General features: G+C 36.6%; 1 protein-coding gene across 3 annotated transcripts in view; it reads left to right on the forward strand.

The window, feature by feature from the left end:
• KITLG (KIT ligand) overlaps window positions 1–26,362 on the forward strand; it is a 57,460-nt gene that overhangs the window by 8,884 nt on the left and 22,214 nt on the right. For all 3 annotated transcript variants that reach the window (XM_027732938.2, XM_027732939.2, XM_039387294.1), the window contains exon 2: window positions 16,573–16,686. In XM_027732938.2, the coding sequence (XP_027588739.1) occupies window positions 16,573–16,686 (114 nt within the window). The remainder of the gene's footprint in view (window positions 1–16,572; window positions 16,687–26,362) is intronic.

Raw genomic sequence — 26,362 nt, forward strand, 5'->3', positions numbered from 1 at the left:
TTTTTCTCTTCTCACACATGGGTTTTAAGGACCAACTAGACATTTGCCAGTAATAGTCAGATTGTCTACAGTACTCTTGGTCATTTTCCACTTTAATGTGATGTTATTGACATTTACAAATGGTGACATATGTGAAGTTAATCTATTTTATCCTACTAAAATCTAGTTTATTTCTGTTGAAACAAGTCCATTGCATCCAAGAACATTATTTCAGTTACTGTCGAATTAGTATCTGTTTGAAGCGCTAATTATCAAACAATTATATTCTTTTTGGCTTTATTCACTATGATAGTCGTCTTCTCAGAATGCATACTCCGTTACTTTTTTCAAAGTAAATGGCACAATTCCTACAAAATTGGGAAGAATTTTTTTTCTGTACAAGTTGACAAATATCACTCAAGTAATCTTGCTAAGAAATGGCATCAGTTAGGAAAATACTAGTCTTACTGGAATTTTGGAGTATATACATTAAAAAGTATATGTCCTGTGGAGATTTACATGAATCTTTTTGATGATGGGTTATATTTTCTGTGACTTTGATATTTTCTTTTCCTAATTAAGGAAGCAAAAAAATTTTATAATAGGCCAGGCAACTTAATGTGTGTTCTTTAATAAGAGTGATCCTAGGAAACATTTGAGAACTAGGTGTAAAAATAATCTAAGAAATCATGTCATACTGTGTTGATATTTGTATGAGTTTCTCTATCAGTGCATCTGTAACAAGGGTGCTGTTGAAATGTACCAGAATAATTTCGCTACTGACAACTGCATGTTCTAATTCACGTGAATACTTTTGACGAAATGTAAAGCTCTATAGGGTGTAATCACACTACACATGATTTACAACCCTGTTTTTTCAATAAGTAACTCCTATGAAAATTATCAGTAAAATTAAAGTAAAATAGCAGTTTTTTCAAGATGTTGCATTCTGTTGTATTATTGCAGATGCTGTGAGGATACCTAACATTTTGATTCAGTGTATTTAACTGTGTTACTGGTTTAATGGAATTATATTTTATAGGCATGTGTATCTAATAGGCATTTATATTTCTTCAAAACTGTACAGACTTGGGGAGCTTTTTTTTCTCAGATTATTTTTTTTCCAGTTATAGCTGCATCTTCATAGTCATACCAAGCTGCAAACTGAGTGACTCAACTTCTTTCAGAATGTTTATCCCACAATTTCTGTGTTTTTTAAGGAAAACCATAGGTGGAGATTCAGGTTTAAGATTAGATATTTACAGTTCTCTCTAGTTAGCATAACTCAAGCAAAAACATCCAGACAGCATTTGAATTACATTGATATTAATTCTGTGGTCACAATTCCACAATGACAAAGATATCTGGGATATATACTATGTCTCTTTGCTGTAAGCTGAGAGCACTTGCATGTTGGTATATATCATGGAATGTACCTGCTCTTCCTGGAAACGTAGGAGATTATGGGGAAACACCGATACCAGAAACGCTTTGATGGAGTTTGTAGTTGTCAGCCTATACAAATCCCAATCAAAACCAAAAACAAACTAAAAACCACCCAAAGAAACACCCTAAACCCACTCACAAACCCCTAGGATGTTAAAAATACAATTTATGTAAACAGGTCTAAAGTTTGGAGGAGGATATAAATTATAAATCGGGATTATACATAGGGTTAAATTTAGAGTAAAGGCAAGGTGTTTCTAACTTCATAAAAATAGGTGATCCTGGTGTTTTTATATTTTTTAAATTTTCTTATGTATATAGTAACTCTTAACACATTAACTCTTAGTTCTTGTCTTTAGAGTCAATGAATATGTTTAAAAGAATTTTTCTTACCAGCTTGCCTCTACTGCTGTGTTGTCAGCAGATCTTGCTGTATTTAAATCATAAACCTTGGTAGAAAGATGATGGGAACTCTATATTAACAGAGTTCAATGAAAGGAGTAGAAAAGCCCAGTTCCTGTAAAAGAAACGTTTTCAATACACTAAAAGTCTTTGTATATCAAAATGGATCCATAAGAAGAAAGAATTGAAATTACTTATTTAGATTTTTTTTTTTTTAATAAAGATCTAAGAAGAAAATCCTAAGTAACCCCATACTGTATCTCCCTTATCATAACAGTTTGAGGAAAAAACTACTTAGGACAGAAAGCAAAGTGTAGGAATAAGTCATTAATTTGTAATATGGCAAAAACCTAAGAGGTAATATTCTCTAATTGTCACTAACCTCATATAGTTCAATCTGGTAAGAGGGTTCACAGATTGATGACAATATGTGCAAGCTACATAAGTTACTCAGGTTAATTGAAACTAAAAGAGATTCTGAGGAACTTTGTTAAGGTTTAGAGAAGATAGGAGAACAGATGGCATGATGGCAAATGGAGTTCTTTGTGTTGAAGAGCAAGGGGATGCATTTTGGAAGGAATGTTTTGAATTAATTGTAACTACATTAATAATGGCAGTTTCAAATAGTTATAAAAGCTACTTACAAGCTCTTTTTAAATGTTCCTGTAGCAATGCTTGGTCAGGAAAAATGAGTGAAAAATCCCTGTGTTGTACCCGTAGTAGAACAAATCAGCCAACACAATGGGATGCAGTAGGAACAGGAAGAAATTTGAAAGGGGAATGCTTTTATGATGGTGATCGTCAACGACCCTGGAAGAAGTTCTGTTTTCCCCATTGGAAAAAAAGGGCATAACAGAAATAGGGGTCCAAAAATAAGCAAAAGTATTATGTGGGAACAATTTGCATATGAAGGGGACTGAAAGTTGATGGCAGGAAACTAATGAATGATATGCAAGAAGTAGAGAGAATAATGGCTGGATATTACTTGGTACAAGAACAAATAAATATTTAACGCAGATGAAAATCAGAAGGTGCTGAAAAGGGCAACCTTCACCCACAATTACTACTCTGGAAAGGTTTTTGACACTAGATATAATAAGATTTGAAATGAAGCTTCATATATGTTAAACTGAGCCTGAGGGTCACTTCCAGCAAAAACGGTAGTCCTAGTATTCTCATCGTTGCACATCTCATTTCCTTCTCCCCTCATTCCCCAGGGATTACTTTTTGTCTCTGAGCTGAATTGGCTAGTCACTGTCCTTGAATTTACTGACTTGTTTAGGGGTTGGGTGAATGTCAGAGAGAGGGAAGCTGTGGAGAAGGAGATGCTGAGAGCCCTCTCTCAGCAGCAGGAAGATGTTAGGTTGCTTCAGACCATCTCATTAACCTCAAGTGAAGAAAAAGGGATTATACACTTAAGTAGGTAAAAAGCCATGGTTGCTTGAGTTTGCACTCTGAGCTTGAAAGGTTGTTTATCTTCTAATTCATGTGATTAGGAAGAAATTTTCGTATGGACAATATGTTCTGTAAATGTCAATGATCAACTTTCTTCAGATTTTGTTGGCCACCAGACCGATCATGTACCAATCTGACACTTCTTATTTTCCAAATCATCATTGCCTTAATTGAACAAGTCAGATTTGGCCTAATTATAAACTCAGTTTTATATACAACCGTCTGCCAAAATTACCATCTGTAACAATTCAGCCCTTAGCTTTGAGAAAAGGAAAACACTTTAAGATGTATTGTAGCTGAACTCAAATTACATGTGAAAATAATGACAGCTGAGACATTTATACTGAAAGATCGTTCTTTTAGCATGTGACTATGAATGGTGAGAACTCAAAATTTTCTGCAAAATTGTCATGTTGCATAGCTCTAATCATCGAAAAACAGTGGAGCTTCCACATACTATCCCTGAAAGATACTCTTGTACAGCACTTCAGTATCAACAGGAAAAAGCACTTAAAAGTCTGTTGTCCCCTTTTAGGGGTGCATAGGAATCAAAAATATACTTGAGTTTCTGATGCAGTAATGCAGTCATTGGCTTTTTGTGTTAAAGGAAGCATTTTGATGAGTCCCATCGCATTTTTTGCCATCTTCAACTTACATTGTCCTGGAAAAAAGAACGTTACATGTGGGTTGAAATTCCTAAAATGACTGTTCTTACAATTGACTTTCTTCAAACAAACAAACAAACAAACCAACAACAATAAAAAAAACCAAACAACAAAACAAAACAAAAAAACCCCTACATATGACTCAGGAAAATAATTTCAGAAAGAACTTTTAAAATTAACAATGGCATGATACATTTTAGTAAATATTGAAAAACAAGGACATTTTTACCATGTGAAAATATTTTCAGTTTAGGTAAAAAACTTGAAAAAAATATAGTAGGTTTTTTTTTTCTTACTCGTATATATACGAGTATAATTAAGACAAGGCAAAATGTGTTTGTAACTCCAGCTTGCTGAGGTAAATGGCTTATTGGCTACCCAGTGCTTCCATTGTCTTGCAAGCATACTTAAATGTTTTGAAGATTAGTTTCTAATTTGATGTGTCACTTACCTGATTTGTCAGCAGTCCCACAAACTTCAAGGCATTTCAGATTAATCTCATCCATTGGTCCATCACTTTGGATAAATATTCTTTTCACAAAGAAATGTAGATCCATTCTTAATGTACTATTTTGTAATAACAATGTAAATGTAAGATTGTGCTATCCTTTTACCTTAAAGCTAAATTGTTCACTTTGGTTTTGGGTATGTATAGGAAAACATACAATTCAAATTATGTAGGAAATAAAATGCTGTCTGAGAGCTTAGAGCATTTTTGGAAGTAAAATTATTTACTGGGTATCCTTCATAAAAAAATATGAGAGAATTGAGTTGAAATCAGGATCTTGAAAAAGTTGTGGTCTTTTTTGTTTGGGTTTTTTTTCCCCAATCAGAAAATATTTCAAATCTGATTTTCTTTTACTCTGTGTTATTTGGAAATAGATGAGATAAACTTGCATGATTCTCACAAACATCTCTTGGAGCACTACTGGTATGTCTAGCTCAGCTGGACAGGTACAGTGATAAGAAGTACAAAAGCAGTATCTAGTGAAACCTCAAAAATATATCCTTTCAAATAGGTTTAGGGAGAATCTAAGCCTAGCAATGTTGTTTCTGAAGGGCTCAATGAAACTTTATTTGATTATTGACAAATATGGAATCATGGGCTCCAAGTTTTTGTAAGGTTTAAATTTATAAATTTCCTAGAGAAATAACCTAACAGATGTTATGCTAGCTATTAATTAGCTAACTACTGTACTAAGAAATGCTATGTACAAAGAAGAACAGAATTTTTGTTGTGACAAATGAATTCAACATGTTGAAAGTCTTCAGTGATTTTCCTGTATCTCCTGATGAAAGAAGATGAAAACTTAGCACCAAAGTCAGGAGATGCAGGTTTCATTTTTCACTTTTGTTAGTTTTCAGTATGCTGGCTTTTAAGCAGGTTTCCTGTAGGTGCTTGTAATCTTTTCCACCGACAAATTGTCTTCCTGAAACTTTTTGCAGTTTTTGTAAAAATTGACTATAGATTATTGTTAAAATGTCTGCAGTGGTTGTTTATGGGGCCAGAAGCTGACTTCATTGCCTAACAACACATGTTGTTGGAAACAGAACATGGTGTGGAAAGGGTTATGTATTTATCTTAAAACTCAAACTGATTCTAATAAATGAGGGACTGTTATGTTGAGTTTTCCTCATTCATTCTCTTATGGTACATACTTGGTCTTCTGTCTTCTATTGACTTAGCAATTACAAGATACTTGTAAAACATTGCATTAAATCTGTAAAGCCATGTTTCTAAATCATGAATAGCACATCATTATTAGACATTATGTGGAATATAGTAAATTTCTCAGTGAAATGAAAATTAGTGAGAAGGAACAGAAACTCAGGCTTCACTATGGAATACCATAACCTGGCCCCATTTTTGCAGCTGAGTTATGTAATGGCATTCCTTTTTCCTAGAGTAGATCAGTGTGTGCAAAATCCTTTTCATCCCTGTTACATGCCCCAAGGTAATCGTTTATGTTTGGAGTAGTGCTTGTAAAAGTATGTTTTGAATTCTAAAAGAACTACTAACAGCTTTTATTACTTATGTTCAAAATTTTAGGTGTCACTACTGATGATAGAAGGAAACCCGAAATATCTCTTAAGTATTTCCCAAAAGATCCAAGATTTAAAGCAGTGGAAAAGCAGAATGACCTTCTTTCATGGTTGTTATAGTTGGTGTTGAAAACTTTTTGACCACAAGCCTGGCTAACTATCTCTTTGGTTTTTGGGGGGTTTTTTACACCTCTTTGTCCTGGTTTCAGCTGGGATATAGTTAATTTTCTTCCCAGTAGCTGGTATAGGGTTGTGTTTTGGATTTAGTATGGGAATAATGTTGACAACATGCTGATGATTTTAGTTGTTGCTAAGTAGTGCTTACCCGAAGTCAAGGACTTTTCAGCTTCTCATGCCCTACCAGCAAGAAGGCTGGAAGGGCACAAGAAGCCGGGAGAGCACATGGCCAGGACAGCTGATCCATACTAGTCAAAGGGATATTCCGTGCTACATGGTAAACTACCATATAAACTGGAGGGGAAAGCTGGCTAAGGGCAACTGCTGCTTGGTAACTAGCTGGTCAGTAGGTGGTGAGCAATTGCATTGTGTATCACTTGTTTTGTATATTCTAATTATTTTATTACTATTGTTACCATTATTATTTTCTACTTTTTCTGTCCCATTAAACTATTTATATCTGAACCAATGGGTTTTCTCACTTTTACTCTTTCAATTCTCTCCCTGATCCTGCTGGAGAGGAAGAGTGAATGAGCAGCTGTGTAGTGGTTAGTTGCCATCTGGGATTAGACCATGACACTCTTCACAATACAAAATCACTTCCCTCACCAACATACATGTTACATCAGAATTTGACATTAATGAGCCGAGGTTTTGGGGGATCAGAGTGAAAACTTCTCATTTCCTGTTTTCAACCTTTTTAAATTGATGCAGGTGCTACTGTCTGGAATATATCCAAAGAAGCCAGCCTTTGTGAAAGTAAATTTGGAATACCTTTTATGTCAGCAGTTACTTATCAATGGGAGAAACTGCTCTGAATAATGAGGAGAGATCCCATATAAAGGTTACTTGACTTACTGTTGATTTGCTCATCTTCACTTCAGAAAGCAACCACCTGACTGGATACTGCATCCATTGTGACAATTGCAACAATACTCAGTAAAGGCTTAGGGTAATCCTCTATTTACATTTGCTGAAGCGGAGAGAGAAGAACCTGTGAAACTAAGGTATTACAGAGAATAAATAAGTACAATTTGTAATCTGAGAAGAGGTAAGAGAAAGAGAATGTTTTGTTTATTTTCCGTGAGTTTTTTTTTTTTTTTTTTTTGGGGGGGGGGGAAGGTGTTTATGCCGCTTTTGTGTCATGAAGCAACGAAAGTTAAATAGACTTTTAATTATGCTTAAGAAAGACTTAGATAGTAGGGTTGATTTTCACAAGTGCATGAAGAGAACAAACCAGAAAGATGGAAGTAAAAATATATAAGCAAAGGAGCAGCGTTGCCACAAGAACACATTGATATAAACCACTGCCATACACTTAGACTGGATAGCACAAAGCTTTTAACCATCAGAACAATGAAGATCTGGGACAGTTTCCAAAAGATTCACCTCGAACCCTGTGTTCAGTTCTAGGCCCCTTACTACAAGGAAGACATTTAGGTGCTGGATGGTGTCCAGAGAAGGGCAATGGAGCTGGTAAAGGGTCTAGTGCACAAGTCTTGTGAAGATCAGCTGAGGGAGCTGGGATTGTTTAGCCTGGGGAAAAGGAGGCTTGGGGACACCTTATCGCTTGCTACAACTACCTGAAAGAAGGTTGTAGCCAGGTGAGAGTCAATCTCTTCTTGTAAGTAACAGGCACTAGAACAAGAGGAAATGACCTCAAGTTGTGCCATGGGAGGTTTAGATTGGACATTAGGAAAAATTTCTTCACCAAAAGGATGGTCGAGCACTGGAACAGGCTGTACAGGGAAGTGGAGTCTTCAATCCTGGAGGTATTTAAAAAACAGGTAGATGTGGTGCTTAGAGACATGGTTTAGTGGTGAACTTGGCAGTGCTGGGTTAATAGTTGAACTCGATGATCTTAGAGGTCTTTTCCAACCTAAATGATTCTGTGATTATTACCTCCACTCCCACTCCTCCCCTTTATTTAGTTTTATCCAGTCCTATTAAAAATGTATGCTACCTTATCAAATTACCTGAAGTCCACAGTGACTCTGAAAGCTGATATCTGCTGTGGAGTGGTGGCAGATAAAGTCAGTGAAGAGATTTATGCTCCAAGAATACTAGTCTTCTGAATGCCTGTTGAGGAGAACTGCCCTGTATTCTGATATCACCCTGATATTACTGATATCATTTGCCTTAGTAGCAGGTGATGCCAGAGCTTTTCTGGATGGACTACAGAGTACCACATTTGCCTGATGTTGGTCATAAGATCTTCACAATGTTAGAGGGACTGAGGAAAATGGTTGATGCTGAATCCCATGATCTTTATCATGATGCTAACTATATCATTAGTGTACCCTCTGTTTCTTACCTTACCCTGAGTGCCCTGGTAGACCACCAATGTAGACAGCAGCTGTAAAAAGTCAGTATATTAATAGTCTCACAATATAGAGTGTAATACTGATGTGAAAAATTATCACCCATCAGCACTGTCAAAGCTTATGCTGGTGTTGGCATATCCAAGAGATTCAAATAGTATTCTTTAATCACATCTAAGCTTGTAATTGTAAGGATGTAATACAATTAAGGTAGGTGGATGAAACACACTTAGTCTCGACTATACTGGCATCTAGTTTTAATCTGTGTTCAGAAATTATCCTCTTGTAATGAGGTGTCATATCAAGCAGGTCAGAGAAATTAGTTCTGAATTTATATCCCTATAAAGATACAGCAGCAATTGGGGGTGTTATCAAACAAATTCAGTGTTCAGAAACAGAATAGAATGAAGTACCAGGGAGGACATTTTCATCATGTACATGAGTTTTAGTGTATGCCCAGTATCAAAATGGCTGTTGTTTTCGCTCTTCCTGATAATTATATTTTTTTTCATTTATTTTGTCAGTGTAATAATTCTTCCAACCTGAATTCCCTGTAGTTTGTAGCAGATGGAAAAGATCCAGTACAGAATTTCTGAAACAAGTTTTACTCCATTTCCTTTACTGGTGCTTGAAGGTCTAAGATTAAAAAAGGTTACTTTGTATATATTTTCATTATAATTCAAAAGAATATTCAGCATAGTGGACTTTTTTTGCATGAACTTGGCAAAGATGCAAGACCTCTGAAATAAATCTTTAGAAACAATCTTTAATTAGGTACCTTATTTAAGAGAATGTCTTTTCATTGCCTGAGGAAGTCAGATCATCTGTCTCTATACAGTGTGACAAGCTTGTCCTCCCTGCAAAGATAATCTTGTATGTTATGTTACCTTCCCCTTTCAATTACTTAAAAATGCCTTTGGATCTATGCTAGAAAACTCTTCAATAAGTTCCCAGGAGGGAAAAAAATAAGACAACTTCCTCTTTGGAGTTTATGGAAGGTTTTGTTGAGTCAACTGAAGTCTGATCTTCTGCTTATTTCTATTTTCACTGTGCATGTATTTTGAATCTCAGTGTTTTTGTTAACAGAACAAGTAAGTACAGGCCTTTATCACTCTAAAATAGATAGAAAAATTAAAAATTTCAATAGCAATCCTGGATGATTGTTATGGAATTTTATAACTGAAATGCTTTTGTCCTTTAAAACTCCTGGTTCTTTTACATAACTAGAATGCCACCTGATTGATTATTATTATCAGTAAATACTTGTATGGACGCCATTAACACAAGTTTCAAAGGCAACATTCGTGTATAACTACCTGTCTCTTGGTAACTTCACTTGCCAGTATTTGGGAACTAAACTAACTGGCTGTCATCCAGGATAGATCTAGGATGCATAGAAGCTGCCTCATTGTCAAGTGAGATTAAAGAATGGACAGAACTTATTGTGGATCAGATAACATTTTTAAAGAGCTAAAGCCTACATTTTTAGAACAGCCAAATATTTTGCAATGGGATCCTTGCAGGGACTGAAAATAAATATGTTAATTTACACATTAAGAAGACTGTTTTGTAGTTTACTGGATGTAATTACAAAATACCTGGATTGCATTGATTTGCAAGGCAAACTCTATATCAATTTGCACTTCTTGCTTATCATGTTCGTCTTGGCTTCAGCTGAAACGCACAAACCAAACTCAGCAGGAGTTTGGGTGCACTTCACCGAGTACAACAGTAGCACACTGGTTGGAGCAGCCGGCTGCTTCTGCATCTGTGGAGAAAAGCTGCAAGGGGTAGAGGATGATAGCAGTTGGCCTGAGGTTGCATGAAATGAAGTTGGCACATAGTCTAAGCAGCTTCCTAGTTTTCCCAAGATCTGGATGGTGGGAAAGAATGGTGTGATTCATGTTTTTCTCAGCACTGTAAGACTATATGTCTTAAATTTGTCTGTCTCGGGAAATAGATGTGCATAACTTGACAGAATTAGAGAATTGTTTCTCCTTCCAGCTGAAAAAAAAAACAAAATTGAAAAAGTAGTTCTGAAGTAGTCCCAAGAACAGCTTTGGGACTATCTTTTATCCATTGACCTGAATAGAATTATTTCCAATTCACTAACAGTGTACTTTATAAGGAACATGGTCTACAAGGATCTGAATACAATTGGTTTTGCTTTTGCACATGTGGCTGGCAGAGTCTAGCAAGTGCTACTTTAGCATTCTGCAACCAAATGAGCAACTAGATGAAAAGTCCTGTTCTTGTCAGTTATCATTAGGCATTTTAGGAGTTCCATATGGGTAAGCAAGTTAGTGAAAAGGTGTGGAAAAAGAGGTTCTGTGGTTGGGAAAATCATGGAAAGGCAAATATAGAATTGTCACAAAAATATCAAACAACTGTGAAAGCAGGTTGCCTGTCAAACTCATTTGAATGTAGGGAGCAATGGCACCTTTCCCTGCTTATATTTCTAAAAAGAACTTGCTAATTTCCTTCCCCTTTACCCCTTGAAGTACCCTCGTATTATGTGTTTGAGATATTATATAATGAATTGGGTAGAAAAGTATTATATGTTTTGTAAATAACTGAATATATGTTCAAGTATATCTCATCTAAACCACTCCAAAACTTACTAAGAGAAAGAGTGACTAGCATTTCTATAGGCTGTGTTTAAATCAGAACCTAAATAAATTGCTCTAATACTACACTGCTTACTTTTATCATCATACTCCCTACTATATATCATAGTTAAGAAAAACGGAGTCGTATCAGTCACCAGAAAAGTATGCAACTGTATTTTGTAATCATAATAAAGCATGTAGGGTGTGATCCAGAGATTTTTAGGTGTCTCACCCCAGCAGAGTGACTCACTGAAATGGAGCTAGCCAACATTTTGTTCAATGTACTGCTAAAATGTTGTTCAAGAAAACTCACATGGTTGTTTTCTTGACTGGGGAGCTTTCCAGAAGTTAAGGTGCCCAATGGGAGTGCATGTGTGGGACAAGGATACACATAAACCTTCTGATACCTGTTCAGTAAACATGTATTTTTTTGTGTGTTTTGTCTTAATAGTATAAAATGCATAAATGTTCTAAAAAATAAGGGGTGGGAATACCAGTGTACACCTAGCTTACCCCTTTTATCCAGAAAGCCATCATAGATAGGAAAGTAGCTTCAGTGGTAGATGTGTAGATGTGGCGCTTAGAGATATGGTTTAGCAGTGGACTTGGCAGTGCTGGGGTTATGGTGGGACTTGATGATCTTAGAGATCTTTTCTGACCTGAATGATTCTATGGTAATAAGAAGGTAGATACCAGAGGAAGAGTCCAACTCCCATGAGTTGGAATTACCTTATAGGAATCTTAACCCAGGCCTGACACTTGTTAGTGAGCATCCTAGCTGATAGGCTATTATATTTGGTGAAACCAGTGCCAGTCTTTTGATGGACAGTGGATGTACACTGACTTAATGCTTCAGCTGTGTGTAACTTAGTGTTAACACAGTGATTCCTTCAGCTACTCTTCTGGGTACTTGAGAGTGTGTAGGGACACTGCCAGTTCCAAATGCGGTTGTCAAAATACTTCACTGTTTCCAGTGGTCATGGATGGGTGACTTCTTTTTGCAAACTTAACTTACTTCTTGCTGGACTTGAGCAATGTCTAGCATTTAAGTAGTATTTAGGCACAGCCTAAATGTATTAGGTTACCACTGTCGTTTGCAGGTGTGAAGGTATCACTGTATACCATGAAAGTGGGAATTGGATTACATCCTGTATAAATACTCTTCTTTCATTTTAAGATTTTTCATGCTGACAGTTAATTTCTTAATTGGTTAAAGACCAAAGTTCTTCCATGACTTTTATTATTTAATCTCTATCACAGCTAAATAACTAAATAAATTAGTAGGCGTAGGAAAGAATTACTATGCGTTTACACATTGCAATGCTGTGTGGTTTTAAAAAAGAAGATGAGAAATATCTTTCTTGTTATTTTCATTTTCTCTGAATCTCCTTACAAAAGGCTTTTTGAGGCATAAGTATGAACATTGTTAGCTATCCATGACTGACCAACCGATGTTGTCTGTGGCAGAAGTTCACAAGCTGTGCCTCAGCAAAGCAGTGTGCAAACACTTTCTGATGATGCTACCCCAGCATTAACAAAATAGAAAAATAAATTTGGAAGCCTGACCCAGGCTAAATGTTTTTCCACATTGTCAGCTAACCCTACTGCAGCCTTGGCTTGGTTGTGGTTAATTGGGTGATTTGCTCAGAAAACTAGGCTGAAAAGTTCTGTGGCTAATATGACTTAAATGCAAGAAATTTTATAGTGGAGAACCCATTCATCTGTGTAGTTACTACGTTTCCCTATGTTTAGTGCTCTTTGCGGTTTATTATTTCCCTTTTTATATGATTTCTCCCTAGTTGTGATTAGAATCATTATCAGAACAAACTAGATATTTGGCAATGTCCAAACTTTCCAATATTTATCTTATTTAGTAATGTGGTATTCCCCTTGTTACTTCTCACTTAAGGAATTAGCTGAACATTAACCAGCTGATTGAGTATCTTTAATACTCTATGAAAGAGATGCTAAACCACTCATTCAGCAACATTTGTCAACACTTCAGACGGTAAATGAAGAATATAAATGAAAAGGATGTTGTTTTACATCTGAAAGGATAGCCTTCAACATATTAAATGTCTAGCTAAGCTTCTAAAATGATATTTCCTGAAATTCTACATTGTGGCTTACAAGCAATAGTGCAAATCATTTTCAGAATTATCAAATGTGTATATTGGAAGTCTTCAGTTTTAATTATCCTTTTCAGTCTAATCATGATTTTTTCCCTTTCACAAACTTAAATATTCAGTATTTAAGAGATTACAGAACCTAAGAAAAATTAAATAATTTTTGAGCCAAAAATAGGAAGAGACTCTTTGGTATACGAGTCTGCCTCCTGTCTGCCGTAGTTCTTCAATGTAATGCTAATATATGATGTGTGATTAAATCCTGAGGGCAGCTTTGAAAAATCCTATGTTAACTTAGAGGTAATTATATATGGAAATCTGTTGTGAGTGCTGTGTGGGTAACTTTTATTTATGCTTAGTAAAGTATGAAACTGGCATCTCTATTTATAAAGCTATTGTTTAAGGTTCCCTTTTGTTCTGTCCTTGATTTAATTCAGTCTATTCAAGTTTTGCTCAAACAGCAGGTTTGGTCATTAGTAAATAACGCAAAAATAGCTTAGCTCTTTGATCTGTACAGTCTTTACGTACAACATGCCTGAAGGCATGTGTAATATAAATATTTTCTAAGTGCAAATAAATAAAGGATTTTGGATAATAGACATGTTGAAACTAGCAGTATTTTGAAGATTTTCAGTTCCTGTTGGATAACACAGGGAGCAAATAAGCAAGAAAAACCTCAAATTTCAAAATTTACAAATCATTTGGTTTTAATAGCAGTTATAAAATTGCTATGTTTTTAAATCCTATTATTTACAAAGGGGAAACTGTATTCTTATTGATTTGCATAATTATAAAATGTGTAGTGATTTTAAGCTTCATGTATGGACTGTCTTTAGATTCAGAAGTATGAAAATTTGCAATGCATATCAAAGTTCTGGCTTTAGTTGGAGTGTGCTACTGCATTTATTAATATTATTATTAAGTTAAACATCATCCTATGACTGTGACACAAGTCAGAGAGCAAATCCCATCTTTACTTACTAGTCAATATTGAGGAACCCAATAAAGAAATTTCCAATTTCTGGTGTGAACTCTATTTCCAAGGAACACACCAGGGCAACTGAGTGTAACTGCTAGTGTACTGTATAACTCTGAAAGTAGAACTACAGGGTTTTTTATTATTGAAAGCAGTGTAGTTAATTTTGGAACTGGTTGTCATTAACTTCTTGCCTTTTTCCAACAATTTAGTTCCAAAAATTGTGAATGAAGAGATAGTCTGTCAACATGAGGTCCCCTTTGGTTTCCTCTGTGATTCTGGATCTTATATGAGAAGAGGGATGTGTTTCTCTGATCACTTCAAGGTAGTTCTTAAACAACTTTGACCTCTTATACACTTCAAGGAGCTCTCAAAGATCCTTTCAGAGACTAGCAGCATCTTTGTTGAACCTCCCCAGAGCTCAGATTGTTCATATATGTATAAATGCAAAGCTTTGCATAGCATAAGATATGCAGAGATTTTGTGAGAAAGACTGTAAATTATTCTCAATTCTTCACACAGGGAATTATGCTCAGTAATTATTTGTACAAATATTAAAATAGAAGTATTTCTAAATGCTAGTTTTGTTGAAGCAAGAGACATTCTCAAAAAACATGTTGCATATTGAATGTGCACTTTGCTCGGAATATTTTTGATTTCTTTCTGTGTATGCCCTGTGTATGCCTGCAGGTAGTTTAGGGAAAACCGAATGCAGGCTGCACTGTAATGGCCAGTCCTGACTTGTCCCATCCTTCACAGAGCATTTTGGCTGTCTCCGTTACCTGGATCAGAAAGCTGGTCTGTCTGAAAAATACTACAGGAAGACAAAAATGGAAGTTGTCCTCCTGCTATAATTGACTAAACCATCTCACCAGTGCCAGGGAAAGAAGTAGGGAGAGGAGGTTGGATTGTCTTTTCCACCAACAGCCCACAGTGGTTTTAACTAAATGAGTCAGGAAGCTGTATTCTAGGAAAGCAAATGACCAGTTTTACTTGTAGAATAGATACAAGATTTAAGAGATACAAGAGAGATTACTCTTGAAGCTCTTTTAGGTAAAGTGCCTGGCACTGTTCTGTGAAGTTTATGTAGTTCCTGACCAATCTTTATTATTATACTTTCTTAGGCCCTCTAGGTTACTATAATGATACTAAATCTTTTTAATCTGTGATTTTTTTCTTGTTTTCCTAGAAAGTTTGTCTATGTTGTTTCATTTGTTTTGGTCTTAAATTGAAAGGTTGGATAGTGTATGAAGGTAAGGCTAGAGACTTGGTGTTTTTTTACCTGTCACAGGGAACAGAAGGGGCTGAGATGTATCTTGGTTTGTATAAAAGCAAAGTCTGATCTCAGTCCTTCCCTCATGGAGGCTGAGGAGCCTGCACAGGCAAATTCCATACTTGCCATAAATGTACACCATCATCCGCTTTTGCTGACAGCTTCAGTCAGCTGGCACAAGAAGCTTCACAACCTGAGGCAACTTTTGATTATCCATAGCTTAAATGCTTTAACATTCTGGAAATAGAGATCTGCAGCTTAAACTTGGCACAGGACTCTGTGGGAAACCAGTGAAGCACAAGGAACAACAGAAGGCAAGGAAGTTCAGGCAGTGTAGCCAAGGAGACACCCAGGTGGATCACAGCTAGTTATCTGGTACTTTTCTGGCTGAGTCTCGCAAGCCTGTGTGAGTACATTGCATTGCTGTTTCTAATTGGATTTAGGAGGGGAATGTAGTGCCAAAGCCAAGCTGGCACTTCTGAGACGCCAGGGCATGTCACTTGGAGAAAATGTACTGCAGTGCTGCTTGAGATCTCAGTCTTTGGGCAGAGTCCAGTTGTGGGTTTGCTTGCAGTTTAAGTACTCAAATTAAATGGCTATGATTATGAACTTTCTCCTTTTATCTTGCTGTGGTCTGGTATAATTTTGTTCCTTATCAACCATTATTGCATTAGAGATGCAGATTTATTGAATACATTGTCAGGTGAATGACAAACATTTAGTCAACTTTATTTTGTTGATAAAGAATATTGCAAAGTTTATATCTTTCTCTTCTTTGGTATCTGAAAATTCTACAAAAACTCAAATTAAGCAGGATCCTGTGCAAGTAATCTGATGGCTCGATACCAAGTTTTCAAGTATTACTTTAAAGATTCTAAAGATAGTTACTTCCAGAAAAGATCAGTTAAGTGCATTTCCATGGATTCATGCCATGAAGATTATATTATAAAGTTATGAGTATGTCCTTGTGAAAGATAAAGAGTATTGTTGCATCTAGATTTCATATATAAAAAACCTTACTACAGTCTCTAGTTGCTTCACATTTGGTGATTGCTTACTTGGGGTTTCTTGTCTCCTTTTTTTTTTTTTTTTTTTAATAGACTTGGATTATCACTTGCTTTTGTCTTCAACTACTCCTACTTAATCCTCTTGTCAAAGCCCAGAGTTCCTGCGGGAATCCAGTCACAGATGATGTGAATGACATTGCAAAATTGGTAAGTAGCTTTTATTTTAAATTATTCTTTATGTTAAACAATAATTAGTGTCTAATGACACTTATATTTCTAAGTGAAGTTAGTAAATCTATATTAGAACCAGTGACATGTTAAAAGAAAAACTAATCCATCAACATCTGTCACTTGAACAAAACCTTTTTTGCGAAGATTGGAGAGTAGTCTCAGTGTTCATTGAGGAGATGACCTTGACCAAGACGGAGTGTATGTACACATGTGGTTTCCTGACTCCAAACTTCAATAAAAATTGTCAACAGCCTTCATTTCATCAAACATTCTTTCAGATCAGATTGTTTCCCAGGCAGATGAAAGATGATTGTCTGTGTGCTACTGATTTGTGTGGAGCAGACTGGTGGCAAACTAGCTGAATTGAACCAAAAGTCTTTACTTCATGTGTATGAGACTAGTGCCATATGTAAAACTAGTGTGATGTTAGACAACTTTGTAGCAATCAAGACAATAACGATTGAACAGCTTTTGCAGCCTTTAGGTGTGAGTGGGTTACACTCGTTAAATGTTTCTCTGTTTACTGTACCCAGAAGTTTAAGTCTAAAGGACTCGCAGCTTCATATAAGAACTGAATTCATTTAAGTAGATTTTAAGTACTTAATTGACTGCTATATTAACCTGAAAAACTACGTCTTCTTTTGATGTCAGTTGGTATTTAACTCCACTGAAGTCAGCAATTATGCTAACTTGCAGTAGTGTGGGACATAATACCAAAGTTTTTAAGAAATAACACACACTGAACACTTAAAAAGCATATCTTCATCTACATATGGAATCTAGCTGAAAGTTTTTGTTTCATTGTGGGAAAAGAGTTGCAACACCAGTGTTATTATTATCAAACACTTAAATTGGAGTCCCTAGCATTTGTTGCCAGCACAGTGTTCTTAATTCTTCTTCTTTGAGCATTTTTATACATATTGGCACGTAGCGTAAATCTCTAGGGATACTCTATAGTCTTACTTAAATGCTGAGTGCTTCAAATTAGTCTCTTTAGGCAAAATTTTGAAGTATTGGCATATTTATTCCAGATAATATTTCATCTGTTGGAAGAGTATTAAGCTTTGATGTAAATCTGTTGAAAGCATGCAAGAACAAAAGAATTCCTGTGAGAGCTGGTGAAATTGTGCAGTGCAGGGTTATCAATAACTTTTTGTCACTTAAGTGTCCTCAGAACAAGTGCTCTAACTTTCCCTTTAGTACAATTTAAACTTAAGAATGTAAGGTTACAAAAAATTTGCATGCAGCTTGGACAATCTTTGCTTTTGAACAAGCTTTGCTCTTGAGATAAATTCTAAAGGAAACCTAATCTTGTAAAAATTAGGTTAGTCTTTAATTTGACTGTGTTTTTTCAAATCATCTTCCTACGTCATCTTCTGGCCAGCAGCTGCACTTCCTGCACATATCCCCACAGCATTATTTTTCCATACCCCTACCCTCCACATGCCCTCTTAGTTCTACACATGCAGCATGGTGACTAGTTCCCTCCCATGCCCCCGAGGCATGATGCCTACCAGTGCTTGCTGGATTTATAGCCCCTTTTGCTTGGGCTGCTGGCTGGGCAGAAAGGACTTTGTGTGGTGATTGTTATGGTATATGTGCTGCATGTCCTGCAAGAAAACCACTGCCAACTGTTCAGGTTGCACTGTGCTTCTGCTGCCAAGCCTGAGCAGAGAGGTGTAGGGCTGAGCTCCTTCAGATGCTCCTCCATGGGGATACTGTTATGGTTCTTCTCGTGACTTAGACCCATACCTTTCAGATCTTCCTACCAAATGCAAAATTTGGGTGAAGTTAACTAGCAAGTTCAAAGATATTTTGAATTGGAGAAAGAACAGAGAGATACAGGAAATACAAAGCCCAGACACATGGATTGTCTTTGTTTTGAGTTTCTTGAGTTGTTAGAGAAGGTTTTGAGGAAAGTCTGTCTCCCTGTTTTGTCTGTATTAATATTTGCAGAAACAATTTCAATAAAGCCACTTGAGAATTGAAAAGATAAGGTGAAAATAAGTTTAGTACCTTCAGTTTAGTATAAGAACTATTTGTTTCAATTAATGTGACTATAGTAGATATTGATCATTTTCTTTTGAAATTCTACACCATGACAACTTGACACTGAGAATGAAATGAAAAAAATATATAATAAGATTTAAAATACTTTTAAAACAAAATATCGTTAGCTGACAGTGTAAATACAAGAAGGGAGAAGTACACAGAGGATACTGAATGATCACATCACTTTGCAGCAAGTAAAATATTTTATGCTATATGGACTATTTCCTTAGTACATATAATAGGGACTCTAACATTATGTTGCTTAAAAACATGGTTCAGGAGACTCTACAACTCATGTAAATTACAATAAAAGTTTTGTACCACTTCTGCTTTTCGAAACACAATATACTCATTGAATTAAGGAATGATATTCTGATGACGTGTTATCTTCAAAATTATATATTGCACCCATATGTGGTTGGGTTCTTTATTAGAATCCTAGAATCATTAAGGTTGGAAAAGACCTCTTAAGACAAGTCCAACCTTCGACCGAACACCACCAAGCCAACTAAACCGTAGCATTAAGTGTGGCGTCCAGATGTTTCTTGAACACTTCCAGGAATGGCGACTCCACCACTTCACTGGGCAGCCCATTCCAATGCTTAACCACCCTTTCAGTGAAATAATTCTTCCTTATGTCCAACCTGAACCTCCCCTTGCTCAGCTTGAGGCCATTTCCTCTTGTTCTGGGAGTTGTCTTGGAGAAGAGTCTGACCCCCATCTTGCTACAACCTCTTTTCAAATAATTGTAGAGAGCGATAAGGTTTCTCCTGAGCCTCCTTTTCTCCAGGCTAAACAACCTCTCAGACATCTCTCATATGACTTACTCTCTAGAGCCTTCACAAGCTTCATTGCCCTTTTCTGGACACACTCCAGCACATCAATGTCTTCCTTGAAGTGAGGAGCCCAGAACTGGACGCAGCACTCAAGGTGTGGCCTCACCAATGCCAAGTACATGGGGACAATCACTGCTGGCAACGCTATTGCTTATACAAGCCAGGATGCCATTGGCCTTCTTGGCCACCTAGGCACACTGGTGTCTCATGTTCAGCTGGCTCTCAGCTAGCACCATCAGGTCCTTTTTCTCCAGGCAACTTTCCAGCCACTCTTCCCCCAGCCTGTAGCTCTGCATGGGGTTGTTGTGACCCAAGTGAAGGACCTGGCAATTTGCTTTATTGAACCTCATACAGTTGGTATTGGCCCATTAATCCAGCCTGTCCAGATCGCTCTGCAGAGCCTTTCTACCCTCCAGTAGATCAATCCTGCCGACCTGACCACATAGTGTCGTCTGTGAACTGACTGAGAGTGCCTTTGAACCCCTTGACCAAATCATCAATAAAGATACTAAACAGAGCTGATCCCTGGAGGACACTACTAGTGACTGGCTGCCAACTGGATGTGACAGCATTCACCACCACTCTCTGGTCCTGGCCATCCAGCCAGTTTTCACCACAACAAAGAGTGCCATGACCTGCCAGCTTCCCCAGAATAATGCTGTGGGAGACAGTATCAAAGGCTTTACTGAAGTCCATGTAGACTAGATTCACAGACTTTCCCTCTGGAGATCCTATTGGCCTTTGAAAGTCTTATTTCTTTGCTGATCCAAAGAACCTGTGCTAGTAGAACATAGTGTCTTTAAAAAATGTCCTCCTCTTTCACACTGAGAACAAGTTGTAGCACAGAGGATTTCAGAGAAGGTAATGTTATGCGTACAATTATTGCCCATAATTTATTGTGATGTTATCCACAAGCTCCATCACACTTGCCAACAGTGATACAGTAGTTGTTTCTAAATGCTTTATTCTCAGACTGTCATGTTCTTTAAACCTTTTCATCCACAGTCATGAGTACAGTCCCACATCTGTGTGCAATGAACTGTCTGTTTGGCAGCAGTGTGCAAATTGCATCATTTAGCTTAGGATATTGGCCTCTCTTCCTCCTGTCTCATCACAAATTCTTAGATATCAGCCTCGATTCAGTTTGGTCTGAATTCTCCACTGAGGTAGATTATGATTTCTTTGTGTCTCCAGAATATTAGTGTTTCCTGGGCCTTTTCTCTTGATGCTTCATAGACCCTTCTGAGTTCACTTTTTAAACCTTCATTGTTTTTCCTGTCACAATGTGGGGTTTTTTGTAGCTCTCTGTCCATATAAGTACATTTTTCTTCCAAATTCTTGGTCGATAAAAATACAATCCATGAAAAGTCTTTTTCTATCTTTGACTTCCGTAATTTTGCCCTTCTATCTGTTAACGTGCTGCTCTGACCCTTTATCTTCTTATTTCCTTCAAGCTGTTCCTCCCTTTTTTTTTCACTCCCAGTGGCAAGCTTCTTGGCTTTATCTTCAAAGGTACTATTAACACTGCCTGTGTTGTTGTAACACATGTTCAGTTTGCCCTCTCGTACCAGCTTCTCATCATATCCATGGTATCTGTTATACTGTGGCCACAGGAAAGATACTCCTTGATGTACTCCAGGCAGATTCTCGTGCTTTTCCTATCTTTTGCTAGAATTCTTTGCAGCATGAATCCATGTCCCTCATTTCTCTTATTCCTGCTATGTTTTTCCCTATTTCTACTGCAGCGTACCTGCAGTTTTCAAAACAGTGCCACAATTCCCTACAACCTGGCCTTCCTTTATTTGGTACTGGGCTTCTTCCAAGTACTGTAAACCCCCGTCATTGCTTTTAGAAAACTCCTCAGCATGGCTGTTACTGTGTTCTGCTGAACTGTATTGTATTATAGGGATATGAGAAGTACATGCCTCAGTCAAGATACTCTGTGAATATAGACCAGGGATGTCTACTAAGCCTAAGCTATTGGAGAATAAATAAGGCATGCTGTGCGGTGCCTGAAAATGTGGGTCATTTGCCTAATCAACTTTGTGTTGAGTAATAAATTGAGGACAGATGTGTGGCGTAACTTGTTTTCAGTGTTCTTAATCTGGATTTTCACTAGCATCATGCTAGATTTATATCAGAAGATAGAATCATAAAGAGGGAGCAAATTCAATAACAATAAGGTTTACCAAACCATACTGATATCTGTTCTTAAAAAAGTGATTTGTATTTTCTGTAAGATTAAATTTATTAACATCTATGTAATATAATTTTGTCATATGAAGAATATGCCCTAAGTAAAATGATTTTAAGAAGCAAAGAACAACTGAACAATCATTTTTGGTTTTTAATAATGAGAACTTTAAAAGAGCACAATTTCATACCTATACAGAATGAAAGTATTTAGAGAGTATTCATTCTGCACTACTAATCACTTGAACTCCTGCTTCTTTTTTAATGAAGATGTCTGGAGGGAAACACATTACTTGATGAACAAATGTTCTGTATTATAAAACTGTAATTGCAGCACCTGTCAATAAAGCCTGTCCCCATTGTTCTTTTCAGCACAGTAAGTCAGTAGAAAGCTGCATCACTGTAATTGTGACTTAGATTTTGCATAAGAATTAGGAATCTGTTGTATATATATTTGTTAAATATGAATATCAAACCTACATATAAACAGAATTGTCACTGAGCTCTGCAGTATGTATAGAATATATCTAGATATTTTAGTTTTGTCCATCAACTAAATCTAAGATACCTCTTCTTCCATGATTTACTTCTCTAAAGCAATTTTCTACTTTTGAATGTTGGAAGCCCAAATAACAGTCAGCATTTACTGACCAGGTTGCTTGTTTGAGACATGCTGTTTCAAATACTTTGCTTTCACATTACGTCTTTGCTGTAAATATGTACTTTACACTCTCTGCAACATTTGATAGTTATTTTAAAATAGATCTAACTCTCATGCATGAAGGGGTTATGAAAAATTATCCAGTGTTGTTATCTTGCAAATAACCTGCCACTGTGACTGTAAGAAGTGTTAACGGAAATCGTTAGCATGTTGTCTTAAGCCAAATGACGAAGATTTTATTAACTGCTTCATTAACAGATGAGATGGAGTAGATTGTAGAGATGATAGAAGCAGAGAGAGTGGAAGGTACTGCAGGAAAAGAAAAGCCAGGGATGCAGTAAGGAAGACAGAGAAGTGCAAAGAGCTGGAGAGGCACTTTTGACAAGGGCATTTAGGGATAGAACAAGGCTCTAAAATAAAAGAGGGGCAGGTTAGATTAGATATAAGGAAGAAATTCTTTATTGTGAGGGTCGTGAGGCACAGGAACAGGTTACCTGGAGAAGTTATGGATGTTCCATCTCTGGAAGTGTCAAGGCCAGGTTGGATGGGGCTCTGAGCAACCTGGTCTAATGAAATTGTCCTTGTCCATGGCAGAGGGGTTGGAATTAAATGATCTTTAAGGTCCCTTCCAACCCAAACCATTCTCAGATTCCATGAAAAGAATAGGAAAAGGGAAACAAGTAGAGAGAAATGGGAGGTAGAAAGGATATTCAAAAGCATAGTATGTTTTTTCCCATCATATACCTCAGAGTAAAAAAAGAAAACACTGGCAATGGGAAAAGGTAACTTTTATTTTATTTACTTCCTTTATCTTTGAAATGTGTATAAAAATAATGACATCTATGCTTGTCTATTTATAATTTTCAGAACAGTCACAATAAAGAGAAATTGCAAGAACAGTAGCCATCATTTCAAAGCATGTGACTGCAGAGATAGGTCATCTCTCTTAAGTCTGCTGTTGCAATGAAAGAGTAGTTTATGGAACCCAAATCACTTTTGTATCCTTTTTTCTTTTCCCCATCTATGTGATTGTGAGCATATTTTTAAGGTATATTTGGGTTATGCAATGTTAACAGTGCTGTATTAAATATTCAGATGTCTCTATGTCAAACGTAATCTTACATTCCTGAGTTTGAGATTTTGTTACAGCTGGGAATATAGCACTTAGTGTTCGTTTTATATGTATTTGAAGACATAAGTGTGGATTCCCTGCGCTTCACCTTTTCTCAGAGCCTAATAGGATTTCTACAATCACACACACACACACTAAATCAGATATTTTGACATTTTAACAGCAATGCAGAATTCCTTTAGTTCTATGCATTCCTTTCCAAGGTTATCTGTTGATGCTCTCTATAATCATCAAAACTGTTACTTCTGTTTAAACCTAGGTAAGTCATGCGGGCAGGTGTTTTATGGCCCCCAGAATTAGTCACTGTACTTAAGGAATTCAGTAGAGAAACTAATAGAAAAACCATTCAAGGATGCAGGGAATTTCAAGGGACAGTTGTTTTCCAACCACCCTTGCTCCAGCAGATCAGAACCCCCTCATCATCTGCTCCTTGTGGAAGCCTCAGCAGTCAGGCACCTTGCACTGAGTGGCTGTGCAGACTGCGTTCATTCCTTTCAGGATTATTTCATCAGCTCGCTAATGATGGCTAGCGTTCGATGAAATGTCAAGATTCATTTCAGGAAAGCAAGAGAGTACAAAATGCGCAGATTTAGTATAGACGTATCCTTCACTCTTGCATCAGGGGCTTTATCCTATTTGCTGTGTATGAGTTAGGAAGTCCAAGAGAGACACAAGTGTAACTCTCTCACTTTGACTGAGATCCATCATTTACCAGCAAAGCACCTGATGTGGAGTTTAGTTGATAAAACTAACAAGTTCCGTCTTGAGGCAGGGCATATATTTTGTCTTTGACATGCTCTCCCCAGTGATCTTCATTTTTAGTAGTAAATTCAGAAATATCTTTTCTGATTCACAGTCTGTCAAGGAAAAAAATATCTGAGTCTGAGCTGTATTCTCCAGCTTTGATTGAGAAGTTGAGCTCTTGGGCAGTTAAATTTTTTTAACTATGCATGGAAAGTGTTTCGCAGGCTCTCATGCCACAGAAGTAGATTGTATACATAATGCATATCAACTCTTGTAGTGTTCATTGAGATGGAACAAATTTAATCTTCCAGTGACCTTTCTTACAGAGCAGTGTTTTTGCTGATATTGCTAAATATGGAATCCCTCTAGAGTGAGTATGGGAAACTTCACACACAGAGAGTAGCATCTTCACTATCTATGCTGCTTGAAGTGCTGCTAATCCTACCTCTCTAGGCACGCAAAGGAAGCTAGAAAAAAAAACAGATTACCCATTAGTATGTCATGATGCCATATTTTTAGAAAAAAGAAAAATAGACAAAAAATTTGGATGAGGATTTAGAATAAATCAGATGCTCTAAAGAAAGAACAAATTTATTGCAATATTTTTCAGTATTTATGGCATCTTGAATCAACTCCTCTAAATTCCAGGTAAATAGAAATACAGAGAATTTAATGACACTTCTGGAACTGCTGCTTTGGGAATCTGTAGGTATAAAAAAAAAAAGAAAAAACTTATCTCTGGAAAGAATTTTACCAGGATCATTTGTAGAACAACTGCTTTTTTTAAAGCTGTAGGAGAAAGATAAATGAGACTGAACTGAAAGGTTCTGACTTAGCCCAGATAAATAAAAAAAAAAAAAGTTTGGAATTCACTTGTGTTTGACTGTGCATAAGTATTGTCCTTGATCATTTCTGGAACCATAATATTTTGAAATAGCTGTTTTAATTTTTATTTATTTGAAACTAAATTTTAATTAACAAATAAGACATTATATTTTGTCAAAAAAATATTACCTAAAAACTGCACAGGGGAAAAAAAAGATCCCTGTGTTGGTTGCTATAGCAGCAAAATCAAAACCATCACCATAACAGAATGATCTTTAACCTGAAGTAAAAATGCTTTTGCACCAAAGGATCTATGTCTGTGCATATTGGTTTTGAGTAAATGGATTTCAAACAAGGATAAGAAACATTAATTGAATCTCTCACTGATGCAAAAGAAAATAGATTTACTCTATCATTAAGCATCACATTATTGGTAAACTTTTTGAAAAAATACTTCAGAAGACTGTGGCAGTCCAGTGACTGTTGGACTGTTCATCTCCCAACTCTTCACATTCCCCAGATGTTCAACCATGTCTCACAGTAGTGTCGGATCCCATCTGTGGCAGATTGGTTTGTATAATTCAACAAGAACCTTTCTTCCACTCCTTGTCTTCGCTGCACCACACTCCATGCTCTCCCACATCTGCAAATCCACACTCAGCTAACATGTGTGGAAGTTCTCCTTTGCCCCAGGACATTGCTATGACATAATTATTTTGCTCATCATTAGTAGGAGGAACAACTTCAAAAAGTTCATAAAGTTGTGAACAAGTGTTTTTCTGACCTGGTGTATAACTAAGCACAAGGCAAGTAAGTATTTCTTTAGGTTCCAGATGCATGTTGAAGTTGGAAATTATTTGAAGGAAAAAGGGTTAGATACCTCTACATCCTCTACTGTCTACAGCAGTTAGGGTTATGTAGAAATTGTCAGGTAAACGCTTCAAGACATACCATTAAAAGATGAAAATGCAACGGAGTTTCTCTAGTAATGAATAACTTCATATCACTACTCCTCAATACATTGTTGACTTTAATTCTGCTGGCAACTGGTAGCATTGAACATGATCAGATCAGAGCTGGGTGTATTACAGTGGAGAGTGGTTCACTTGTGAACAAATAAGGATAAATAGTGGTTCCACAGGAAACCGAGTATGAAAGTAACCTTTTTTACCTTCACCTTTACTGGAGGCAAACCTTTAACTTTACCTG

Source organism: Pipra filicauda, unplaced genomic scaffold (assembly GCF_003945595.2).
Source record: "Pipra filicauda isolate LSUMZ 115617 unplaced genomic scaffold, ASM394559v2 scaffold54_size4384275_pilon, whole genome shotgun sequence".
Taxonomy (NCBI): Eukaryota; Metazoa; Chordata; class Aves; order Passeriformes; family Pipridae; genus Pipra; species Pipra filicauda.